Genomic DNA, 12714 nt, shown 5'->3' on the forward strand with positions numbered 1-12714 from the left:
AGGGTAAAAACAAGATGGCCTTGGAAAGGAAAATGTTAGCAGCTAGGCAGGTGGGGCAGGTGAGGAGGAGCTCTTGGAGAGGTCACCTGTAGAAGTTGTCACTTAAGCTGATTCTTGATGGTGGTCAGAAAATCTAAGAGGGGCAGATATAGGGGGAGAACATTCTAGGCATGAGGAACAGTGAGTTCAAAGGTACAGAGATAGGAGATGGAATGTCATAAGTGCAGAACAATGAGTGGGCCAGTATGGCTGGACATGGAGACAAGCAATGTGTATGAGTACTGAAAAGGTCAGGTTGTGAGAGTGCCACTCAGTGGAGTTTGGTTCTGGAGGTAATAGTAAGCCACTAGAATTTATTGAGGGGGCAGAGGGGCATGGTCAGACCTGCTCTCTAGGAAAACCACACACTCATACAAGTTCTAAAAATTCATCTCTTCTCCTTGAAGTAGACATGTTTAAGCACAGAATTAAAGTAATCACAGAATACTTGTAACTCATGTTCGATGATAGCTTGCTTATGTGTGCCCTTGCCAGAAGTTTCAGTAATATGTTAACTAATAACTGGATCCCAACTTTGCAGACTTGCAATAGTCAAATGCTTAGGCAAGTAAGACACATTGTCAAATTGTAGCATCACAAACAAGCGAGTTTCTGTTGTCCACAAGCAGTAAATGTTCCACCACATTTCTTCCATCTGATTCTAGTCCAAAATCCATGCTGCAAGAAGCCTGAGCGAGATTGCTATTGACCTGACCGAGACAGGAACACTGAAGACTTCAAAGTTAGCCAACATGGGTAGCAAAGGGAAAATTATCAGCGGCAGCAGTGGGAGTCTCCTTTCATCAGGTAAGGCGTTTGGTTTATTCTGTTGGAGAGTGCAAATAATAACACAACTCCACACCATCTAGCAGAACTGTGTAGGACTGGGAAACAGCAGTAGCTGACCAAACAGCCTGGCATCAAGAATGGAATACTATTAAAAAACACACACACACACAGTTGGGAATGAACTGAGATATCATGTCACAAATGTCAACAGGTGCTACCAAAAAAAAAAAAATTAAGCTGCAGCTGCCAATCAAAGGATAGTCCATAGTGAAAAGGATGATTTGTAATACAATACGCTTTTGACCCTAGGATCAATCAGTCATACTTGATGACTGATGAACTGATCCACTGTTAGTAATATCATCTCTAAATAGAAAAGAAAGTGGGGTGTGTGTGTGTGTGTGTGTGTGTGTGATTTCATGAATGGAGGAAATGCATTGTAGTAGAATTATTAAAGACCACTTTAAAGCAACAGCATGTGTTTCCCAGTCATCTTAAAGAAAAATTATAGAACCATTTCCCCTAATTATCTAGGATGTGAAAGATTTGTTTCCAGGAGGCTCCACAGCAGTGTGTTGGAGTGATATCCAAGGCCTGAGTTTTAGAGGGTCACCTTGGACCTTTGGCTGATGACTTCTTTAATAGAAAGCCTGTTTGCAAAGTGGTCATAGGCAAACCTTGACAAACGCAATTGCTCAGATAATAAAGTCCTTGTCACTGTCAAATGGCTCAACTTCAGAAACTGATACTATTTTATCATTGGAAATTGTATTGAAGAAGGGGTATTGCCATCGGCTCCATGGCTGCACCCTAAGGACCTTCCCATCCAAATTGTAGCTGAAACCTTCTATATGTGTTGTCTCCCTCATTACAGTGTGAAGTGTTGAGAACAGACTGTCTTTTCTGTTTTTATCCCCAATACTTAACACAGTGTTTTGGCCATAATAAGTGTTAATAATGCTTTTTCCATTCACATAGAAAAGAGCAAAGTCACCAAGACACCCCCTCCTATAGCCCTCAGTTTCCTGGAAAGCTTGTTCAGTAAGCCTTTTAGCTCCAGGCTGACGAGAATGGAAGAGCTTTGAAAGCAGACAGAAGCTCAGATTTCCCCTAGCCCTGATGTGTGGCTTGCTGATGGCCTTGGAATGAGTTTTTGAAGCTTTTGATTTATGCTTTTTTTAATGTGGCAGAAGGGTAGCTAGTAAAGCACATAGTCATGCCAGAAAAGACATATTTTCAAGATAAAAACAAAGGATTGAGGAGAATCTCCTGGCAAGGACCTTCTGGTTGCCATTGATGGGAGCCATATTTGTTTACTAATTACCAGTTGCATCTTTTCCTTACTGTCTGGCTTTCAGGCTGAGATTTGCTGTGATGGTGATGCCTTTGGGGCAAGGGTTGGAAAATCATGCAAGGCAAATTTCTATGAGGCCAAATTGCTAAGGGCCATGTGCCAACCTTCCCACTGGAAAAATCTTAAAAGTGAAGGTTACTCCACAGGCCACCAGACAAATACTTGACTGGCCTTTAGAATAATTCAGCCCTGGTTCTGAAATGTCAGAACAAGGAAAGTAGTCTGAAGCCTTGCCCATACACATCAGCTGATATGTATGTGAGGAAAAACTATCTCATCTCCTCTTGAGCCTTGATATCAGCAAACTTGGCCCTAGTGATACATCTCAGGAGCATCCAGTTTGTCTGAGTGATCATTTCAGAGCAGTCATTATAAATGGGCTATGATGGTTCCACAAGGTCATTTCAGCCAGAGGCCAACCTACAGAGTTTTCCCTTCCTAGAAGCACTTACCTGTAGAAAAGAATATAGTATGGTATAGCAGAACAAACCCTGGACTTGGGAAACCTAAGTTGGAGTGCTGGATCTACCACTTAACAACTCTGTGGCCTTGGGCCCATCACTAACCTCTCTGAATCTCAGAAATAATAACATGTAGACAACCTACCAAACATGCTTACTGTGAGAAAAAAACACTTGCAGAGTACTATACAACTGTACTATTAAATGAGAACAGAGGCATCTGCTTATCATAACTACTGGATTCCTCTTCTGATTCCCAAAATTGATCTTTCGGTCAACCACAAACCTGTCCTCGCCTCATTTCCTTCTTCAGTATCATGGAACTAATGTTATTTGTTCGTAAATGTCTGGAGAGTGGAAGAGGCCCTCCACTTCACATTGCAAAGCAAAAAGCACTTCGCAAAAAATTTGAGATCCTCACATCAAAGCCACAGGATTCCAGTGAGAACCCCATTCTTCTACCTCTAGTTGCCACCATGTGTGGAATCTCTGGCTAAGTATCAGAGGGTGGGTCAAAAGCTAACAGCTGTGTTTTCTTTTGGAAACAAAATATGATAGTGTATTGAACAGACAGTGCTGAAAGCTAGATCGAGTTAGCATCCACATTCCTATCAGCACAGAGCCCCACTCTGTATCTAGTCCCCTCTTAGCCAGCCCTGTTCATTTTTCAACTTTGGATGAGTGGGCATATCACCATGCTCATTTCACCATGCTTTTATGTCCAGTTCAAGATCTCTAAGTACTTTCTGAATATGGTCTTGTGGTGACAGATTCTTCATCTCTGCTTTAAAGATGGATAGATTAAGAGATTGCATGTCTTGATGAAGATCACAGTGTAGACATTTGGTGGAGCTGAGATGGCTTCCAAATGTCTAATGCACACAGTATTGCAGCCTGTCCCATCCCTGAAGTCTCCTGAATTGCCATATAGTCTTTCTTTAGAATGGTAGCCATATCTATGACAGTGATCATAGCTCTTTATGCAAGAAATGTAAACCCACAATTTCTAGCTCAAATGGAGAACAGTTCACTATCAGAAACAGCCTTTGTTGCTGTCGTTTTTTCTTAAATAGAAAGCAATTCGTTTGTATTGTAGTGATCACAGTGACATTTATAAAGCTGAAATAATGTAATACACACTTGTGGAACAATAATAATAACCACCAGTATTTACAAAACACTTTATATAAATTGGCTCAGTTTATTTAGATTGCTTCTTGAATTGAATGGAATGAAAAAATAAGTTTAAAAAAAGTTATTTTGTTTTTGCTCATTAGGGGTGGAAAGAGAGGATTGGGATTGCCCTACAAACCCTCCTTTGAAACTTACAGTCTTAGAAAATTTGCCTGGAGTCTTGTTACTAAGTCATTTTTCAGACCTGTCAGACTCTTCATGATCCTATTTGGAGTTTTCTTATCAGAAATACTGGAGGGGTTTGCTATTTCCTTCTCCAGCTCATTTTACAGATGAGGAAACTGAGGCCAATAGGGTTAAGTGACTTGGCCAGGGTCACCCAACAAGGAAGTGTCTGAGGCCAGATTTGAACTCAGAAAGATGAGTCTTCCTGACTGTAGCCCTAGTGCTCTATCCACTACACCACCTAGCTACCCTCAATACCAAGGAGCATTTTAATTAACTTGTCTATGGTTACACAACCAGTAGGTATCAGAGACTACACTTGAACGGGGATCTTTCTGACTCTTAAGGCAAGCCCTCTCACCTCCTCTGCATTATACTATCTCTTTGCTTTCTGCACACTTTGCATTTAATGGTTTTTTTTTTAATTCAGAGACATGAAAGACGTTTACAAATACTTAATGGTTTAAGCTTAGTTGCCTTTAGTTCTGTCCCAGCCCTTCTCCTTCTCCTTATAACTCTCCCATACTCATTGAGCAAGGATTCTTTTTTTTTCAGAGTTAAAGAAAGGACTGAGGAGTGAATCATGCACCAGACTAATGTCAGAGGTAACTGGACCAGATAGCACATCAGTCCTTTTTCACTAATGCATGTCAGAGCCTGAAAAGTGGTTTCAGCTACACGGATAATAGGTAGCTTAGAAGTTCCTGAGGTTAGACCAGTGGGAAGCTGGAGGATTAACTACCAAACAGGAGACTTATCATCAGACACCAAACAATGACAGCATCTTTAAATAATAATTATAATAATAACAATGAGAACCAGCTTCAGACACCACAGATCTTATCACCAGTCAGATGGGTGCTGCTGATTGTGATTCTTTTTTTCACTAGCTGTCAGTAGCCTTGTTCTTCCCTGATACTTGGAAGAGGACAGGACTCTATGTATGAGTTAATAAGTTAATGAGGGCTGCACTTGTTATGGACCCTTTCTCATCCCCCTTCCCCTACAGTGGGATACATGACCTTTGTCTTAAGAAATCCTGCAGTTCAATTCCTTTTCTCCAACCTCTTTCTGCCTTTTCTTGCATTGGGAAAAATTAAATGGAGGTGGAAAAGGCTAAATCGTTTGGAAGATAGTGTTCCACTGAACTCTTCCCAGGCTATTGTAATAGAAACAGATACCTAATGAGAGATCTACTCTGTAGCCTTGTAGGTCTCATCCAGTAAGATCTCCATATAAATATTATAACTATCTAGTGAAAGAATCATGGCCATTGTTCAAAGGATCATAGATTTGGAGCAAGTTATTTGAACTTTCTGGGCTTCAGTTACTCATCTATAAAATGAGGGCTTGGTACTATATTAGAGGTAACATAATCTGCTCAAGGTCACACAGGTAGCAAATAGAGGAGCTAAGATTCGAACTCATGTCTTCTTATTCCCATCTAATGTTTTTTCCTGTGTACTTCTACTGTGCCACTATGTAGGGGTAAAGGAACCTTCACTTCCTTACCCCTGAAGATTTACCCGACGTGTGTGAAACACGATCCTTCCAAGTTTGCTGCACCAAAGGTTTAAGGCCACTCTTGGGTAGTCCATAGACCCAGTCTGGTCAGGGATCTCCTTGACCATCAGAATGAACATTCTGCAGAGCATACATCAAACCAGTCAGGCCTCCAAAGAATATTCTGGTCTCTTACTATGGGTATTACTGGCATTCAAAAGAAAGAACAAGGTGGAACGTCTTCAGTTTTCTTTACTATAGAATTCTCCCAAAAATGTGCCAGTGCAGACCCAAATCCTGTATTTCCACAGCACCAGACCTCGAATCATGTTTTTAGTGTGCAGTTCCTGTTGAACTCATTGAGTAGCCAGTAAATACCATGAACTGAGGAAGGCAAGAAAGCAGAAATCACTTTCCCCCATTTTCCTCCTAGTATTAGCCTGTTTTCACTGAATGGTTATAGTTCTATACTCCTCATTTTTGCTTTTTGCAACCATGAATACTGACAAGTAACTGAGTCTTGAGTGAGTAATTAATGTATATACAGAGCAAATAAAGTATGATTTTTCTTTTTGTGAAAATCTAAAATATTTTCACTTCTAATATGCTAATATGCTTAAAATGGTGAAGAGGGAGAATGAGGATACATTTGAATCATAATATATATGCTCAGGTCCTGAATATAAAGTTCTACATTTCCCCTTATAGTTGAACACATACTGCCTTGTAAGAAGATTATATCCCCTTGGGAGAGGGGGAGATATTTTAGGGTTTATTCTGAACATTGTTTAGGGGATTTGCCATAGCTGAGGACTTTTTGGTTGGGTGGGAATTGGGGTAAAAAGAGTATGTGTGGTTTTTTCTTTTCTTTTAAGATATTTAAAGAAAATTTCATAAAATGACCAAGAAAATGCCAGTGTTCCTGGAGGGATTTTGTGGGTTTCAGTACTAGCATATAAGCAAGTAGAATTATATATTTTTTACTTGCTATCATAATATCTATTTTTAAAGAATTAGAACAGTGTGACTGTTGGTGGTGTCTTGAATGAAAATATAGGAGCATAAACCATTCATTTTCTACATTTTCCCTTACTCAAGAGGCAGTTTTTGCTTGGGGATACAGTTGTGGGACAGGACTTAAGAGGTTTCATTTTTTTTCCCCCAGTTCTGCCTCTAATTTGCTTTGGGACCCTAGACAAGTCAGTGAACCTCTGTCAGTAACTCTCTATAAAATGCCACAGTCTTTTGAGAGAGAGAAATGTATAGAAATAGGAATTAGTTATTGTAGTTATAAGATTGTGATTAAACCACGTCCATCATGAACTGCAGGACCATCAGTTGCTGAAGAATGTGTGCTTTGGCTTTGACATCTTGGAGAAAGTATGTCATGCGAAGTTGAACCTAGCTTTGGCTGGGCTCACTATAGATTCATCATTCTGCTGTTTGCACATTCTTATTCTCTTAATGTTAACACTTCCTCCTATTGTTGGAAAGTTTATTAATAACTATTAAAACAATGAAGCTTCCACAAAGTCCTGCTCTGAAATCATAGATATGACCCTAGGGTCTCAAAAGCTATTTACACAGAGCATAAGCCCTAACAGTTTCCAAAACGCTAGAACACATCTGTTCAGTGCCTACTTTCCCATCTTAAAATATATCTTCATTCATATGCATATATGAATGATACACATACATATCGATTTGTTTGTGAAAATATGATAAGGAAACAGACAGCATTTCACACACTATGTTCTCTAGCAGCCCACATTTTTACAGTTATACAACTGATGGAAAGATGCATAAAATACAAGATTCTGCTTTATTTTTTCAATTGAAATCTGACTCAAGAGAACACATCACAGTTTTAAAGGTTTTCCCCCAAGAAGCAGTCTCTCATCAAGGTTCCTTGATGAAGGTAACCACAGATGTCAAGCAAGACACTACACACAGAAAGATGTAATTGCCAAAGGCGCTCCTTACTCATGGAGAGTGTTTTATGCTAGATCCAGATGGAAGAGGGATCCCCTGTAGAGGGCAAAGTCCTCTCTATAGTCCTATTTCCTCAGACGCATCGATCACATTAAACACCCAGAACAGTATAGGGCTTCATCATTGATGTCCATGATTATTTAAGAGATCAGTAACAATTCCTATTAAAAAAAACCAAAATGAAAGGTAAAGGTATGAAAAATACCTATTATCCTGACCACCTCAGTAGTTCTCAGTTTCCTCATTGGTAAAAAAGGGGTACAGCAATGTATTGTCCTCTCTAGGTTATCTCCCCAACTCACACTCACATTCTCAGTTCCCCGGGAATAAGGACAGCTACCTTAGGTTCAAGGCCTCTGGTAGGTCTGTGTGCCTAAAACTGGAGCTCACAAGCTCCAACTGATATACTTACTTTCAGTAGTCAGCAAAAAGACATAATTAGCTCAAAATGAAGGCATTTATGAAGTGGCATCAGTCAGTCAACAAGCATCTATTAAGTACCTACTAAGTGCCAGGCAGTATGCTAAGTGCTGAGGATACAAAGAGAGGCAAAAGACAATCCCTGCTTTTAAGGAGCTCAGAGTCTGATGGCCACAACAGCCAAAGAACACTGCTTTCATAAACCAGGGTGACACTTTCCCACAAGTATACTCAGAATCAGTAGGAAGAATACATGCACACCTAGAATACAGTACTTGGAGAATATGTGTGAACAGCTCCTGGCACTGCACATCCCCAATGTCCTTTGCCTTCTGTTGATGTCCTGCTACTGTTCTTTCTAGGCACAGAATCTATACTAAGCATGTCATCATTTAGCTGGACCCTTTGCAGCTCAGGGCTGGGTCTCTTCTCTACTTACGTAATTCACTTCTGAGAACTGTCTCTTGATTTGACTCCTTCTGCAGTGTCTCCTACTGAGTGAAAAGTTCCACTCCATGATGCTCTGGCTTACATGGGTGGGGAAATGGAGGAAAAGAGAGAAATTCTTTTCCCAGGAAAGGAACTATTTCCTCTCAAGAACTTGGTTCTTCTGGGGCAGCTAGGTGGTGCAGTGGATAGAGCACCAGCCCTGGAGTCAGGAAGACCTGAGTTCAAATCTGGCCTCAGACACATAATACTTCCTGGCTGTGTGACTGTGGGCAAGTCACTTAACCCCAACTGCCTCACTAAAAAGAAAGAAAGAAAGAAAGAAAGAAAGAAAGAAAGAAAGAAAGAAAGAAAGAAAGAAAGAAAGAAAGAAAGAAAGAAAGAAAGAAAGAAAGAAAGAAAGAAAGAAAGAAAGAAAGAAAAGAACTTGGTTCTTCTTTTATATCTGGTTCTCTTCTCTGCTGCCAGGGTCACACCTCAGAACTGTCTCTTGCCTTTACCTTCTAGAGACAACGTCTTGATTTTAAAGATATGGCTAACCTTTTGCCAGTCAGTGGCTAGCTTCCCTCTAAAGCCATCAATTTTTATCAGAGACTTTCTTGAAACCTCAACAAGAGGTAAGAATATAAACCTTCTATACAGTTCTTTTAAGACTATAACAACTTATTCTCTGTTACCTGTCCCTTACCTTTGTGGTTTCATCAACCTGACCAAAGGGGAAAATCAATTGACCAGGGACATCTTGATCAAAACCCTTCCCCAGTCTTTGCCCCTCACCACCAAACTACAGTAACTACCTGTACTATTCTGCAAGTTTCTTAGGAGGATCAAATGAAATAATGTATGTAGTGTACTTGGTAAACCCATGTAAATGCCCAGAATTCCTGTTAAACCTCCCAGGAGCATTTATATTTTAAAAGAAAACCATGTCAAGACAGTGGTAGATACAAAGGAATGTCATCATTCGGCAATCATTTATTGAGTACTGACATTGTGCTGGGCATTGGAATGGAAAAATAAAAACAAAATTCTGTTCAAGTACCATTTTTGAAAGGAAGCTCAAGAAGTTTATTTTGGAAGAGAGAAGGAAAAAGAATACACATAGAAAAAAAAAACAAAATATATACAAAGTAGATACAAAATATTTCCAAGGGATAAGTATTACCAATTGGAGGAATCATGAGCTTCCTTTCAAAAATGGTACTTGAATGGAGTTTTGAGGGGAAAATAAAACAACCACCAACTACTAGGTATTCTATAAGGCAGAGATGAGGAAAGAGCATTATTCCAGGCATGGAGGACAGTCCGTACAGTCATAAAATCATAATGATGGGAGATGAAACATCATGTATAAAGTAAAGCAGTTAAGCCTGTTCTACTAGAACAGAGAGTTCATGAAGGTGATTAATATGAAAAATTATGGAAAAGTAAGCTAGAGTCAGATTTTGAAGGACTTTAAAAGCCAAACAGAAGAATTTTCACTTTACCTTGAGACAAAAGGGAGGAGACACGGGAGGTTCTTGTGCAAGGGAGTGCCACGGTCAGGCCTGTGTCTTCAGAAGATTATTTTGGCAGATATATGGAAAGCAGAGAGACTGGTGGCAAAGAAGCTGCTACAGTCCTGGTGAGAGGTGATGGGAGCCTGAACTATAGTGCTGTTCAGGTAAGTGGAGGGAAGGAAAAGGGTATACAGGAAAGGAAAGATATGTTGTGCAGGTAGAATTGAGTGCATTTGGCACTCTTATCTGATTAGATGTGAAGGATGCGCTAGAGAAGGTAAGATAACTCCAAGGTTGCAAACCTTGTGACTGGAAAGTGACTGGAAAGATGGCAGTTTCCTTACGAAAAATAGACGAGTTAGAAAGAAGGGCAGGTTGGAGTGGGGGGTGGGGGTGGGGGATAGTGAATCATCTTTTGGGTGTGCTGAGTTTGAGTTGAACACAGGCCTTCCAGTTAAAGATGCCTGACTGGCAGTTGGTAATATGGGTTTGGGCGAGAGACAGAGAGACCCAGAGACAGAAAGACTGGGAGAGAGAGACTAAGTTGCAAACAGAGGTGTGGGAGTCTTCTGAGCAGGGATGTAACTGAGCCCATGGAAATTGACCAGTACACCAAAGAGAGGGAACATGGAGAAAGAAGAGAAGTGGGCCTAGGACTGATCCCTGAGGGAGTGGGACAGGGCTGGTGATCCAGTGAAGGGGCCTGAGAAAGAATGGTCAGAAAAATAGAAGAATCAGAAGAGATCAGTGTCATGAGAACTCAGGGAAAAGAGAATCTGGCAGGAGGAGGTATGCTCTAAGAAAAAATTGGAAAGGTGGTGTCTCTCTTTGCCAGATCAAAGAATTTAAACTTTATTCACTAGGCCATAAATAGAGAGGCATTGAAGGGTTTTTAGCAAAGGAAAGATATAATCATATCCGTACCTTTGGAAGATAAGGACAATAGCAGGTTGAAAAATGAGTTGGAGAGGTGAGACAGTGGAATCAAGACCCATTAGACTATTTCTACTACCTGTCCTCTAACGTAGATTCTACCAAGCCACAGGTTGTCCGGAAATAAAAACAAACCTTATATTACTCAGCCCATGTATTAGTACAGAATATGTTTGGTTTTCTAAGACTTTTCCTTTTTGCTATACATTTTTGTAAGCTTTCACACCAGAGAAATTTAGGAATCTGATGGAGAATTTTCTAGGCGTGACTCAGAATTTAAATACCCTAACACAGACTTGTTAAAGGCCTCATTTAATTCTTAGATAAGGCGCCTTGATAATGAGTTTTAGAAAAGCCATGTTTAGGCTCTATGTAAGTTATGTTTAATCAGGTCATATTGCCTTTGAGTTCACCTTCATGAAAGAAATAAATAATTATGGATTTTGAATGGGAAATGAGTATCCACTTCTTTTTTTCTATAAAAGAAATTCAGTCATTTAAAAACGTTTTTTTCCTAATGTTTACACCATGCCATTGATCCACTGTAAGTCTACTTTTCTAATGATTATTTACCAAAGGCCTAAGCAAGCAGATTGCCATTTCCTTCCTTGCCTTTCAGGCAATAGATTGCTTTCTTCTTTTTGAGTTTGTTTAGCTTTTCCCCATCGCATTCACAGAGAGAAGCATTCCACCTCTATCCAATCAGCAATGTTTCAACAAATAGATGAGCAGAAATTCCTGATGATCAACAGTCTTCTCCTCCAGGATGCATGCTCACATCCTGTGCTGAGTAACCCAGCAGCTTTAGAAAGATAGGAGCAAATTCTCTGTCCTCGTTGCATGAGGATATCCTTCTGTTTGTTCAATAGTCCAGGAAGAGAGAGCTGTTGTTTGTGCTTGCTGGTGTTCCCTTAACATCCGGACCCAGTGAATCAGACCGCCCACTGGCGTGAACACTGCACTCACTGGACTTCCCCAGATGAAGACCGACAAAATAGCTTTGGGGGCAGTTCTGTCTGGAAGATAGGCGAACTGGTTGGGTTCTTTTCTCACTCCACAACTATGTATGTCATGGGTACCATTCATGATGACTGTCCAATTTTGGGTAAGTCGTTTTACTACCCTCTAACCATATCTATAAATAAATTGACTGATTTGAGATCAATTTTTTTTAACACGATCCAATTTTCATCTTCTATGAAATCATTTCAATCAGTTATCAATCTGATTTGATTATTAAGATAACTGAAAACACAGACTAATTTTTTTTAATCAAATCAAAATTAACAAATATTTATTGAAAAGTCACTGTGTGGAAGACACTGTACTTTCATCATAGTCATTACTACCTAAGACTGTTTCACTGACTTTCAGATAGGTAACATATTGGAAGGATGAAAACTGGGTATAATATTAAAGTCTTGATTTTTAAAGACATTGTCCATTGTCATTATCAACAAAGATTTCTCTTCCTCTGAGTTTTCATAGAACACTGCACATTTAGCATTTATTATATGCTCCCTGATATTGATATTTATTATGGTGCACTAGAAGAGCGTCATAATAGCCTGACACGGTGAATAAGGTGCTGAACTTTGAATCAGAAAGAGCTGGGTTCAAATCCTACCTCTGACCTCTGACCCTTACTAGTTACAAGACTGGGCAAACACTCAAACTCCATGTATTTGAGGCAGATCTACCAAGTCATAGATGGGTTGACTAAATCTTGCTTTGGACCATTTTCCTTTTATGGCTGTGTTCTGTGACTTAACCTATCAAATCATACATAGGTTGAATATTTACTGGCTTGGACTCTTTCCTTTTTACGCATTTATTTTGAGACTTTCCAGATAGTTATAAGCTCCTTGAAGACAGGTGCCATATTTTATGTTTTTTAATATCTCATATCAAGCATACA

At 39.8% G+C, this 12714-nt stretch overlaps 1 protein-coding gene across 6 annotated transcripts in view; it reads left to right on the forward strand.

Annotated features, from left to right (window-relative positions):
* The window catches only part of FRMD4A (FERM domain containing 4A), a 767521-nt gene that overhangs the window by 713900 nt on the left and 40907 nt on the right, over window positions 1-12714 (forward strand). For all 6 annotated transcript variants that reach the window (XM_020999677.2, XM_020999676.2, XM_020999675.2 and 3 more), the window contains one exon: window positions 705-846. In XM_020999677.2, coding sequence (XP_020855336.1) covers window positions 705-846 — 142 coding nt within the window. The remainder of the gene's footprint in view (window positions 1-704; window positions 847-12714) is intronic.

The sequence above is a fragment of the Phascolarctos cinereus genome, unplaced genomic scaffold (assembly GCF_003287225.1).
Source record: "Phascolarctos cinereus isolate Bilbo 61053 unplaced genomic scaffold, phaCin_HiC Scaffold_1;HRSCAF=81, whole genome shotgun sequence".
Taxonomy (NCBI): Eukaryota; Metazoa; Chordata; class Mammalia; order Diprotodontia; family Phascolarctidae; genus Phascolarctos; species Phascolarctos cinereus.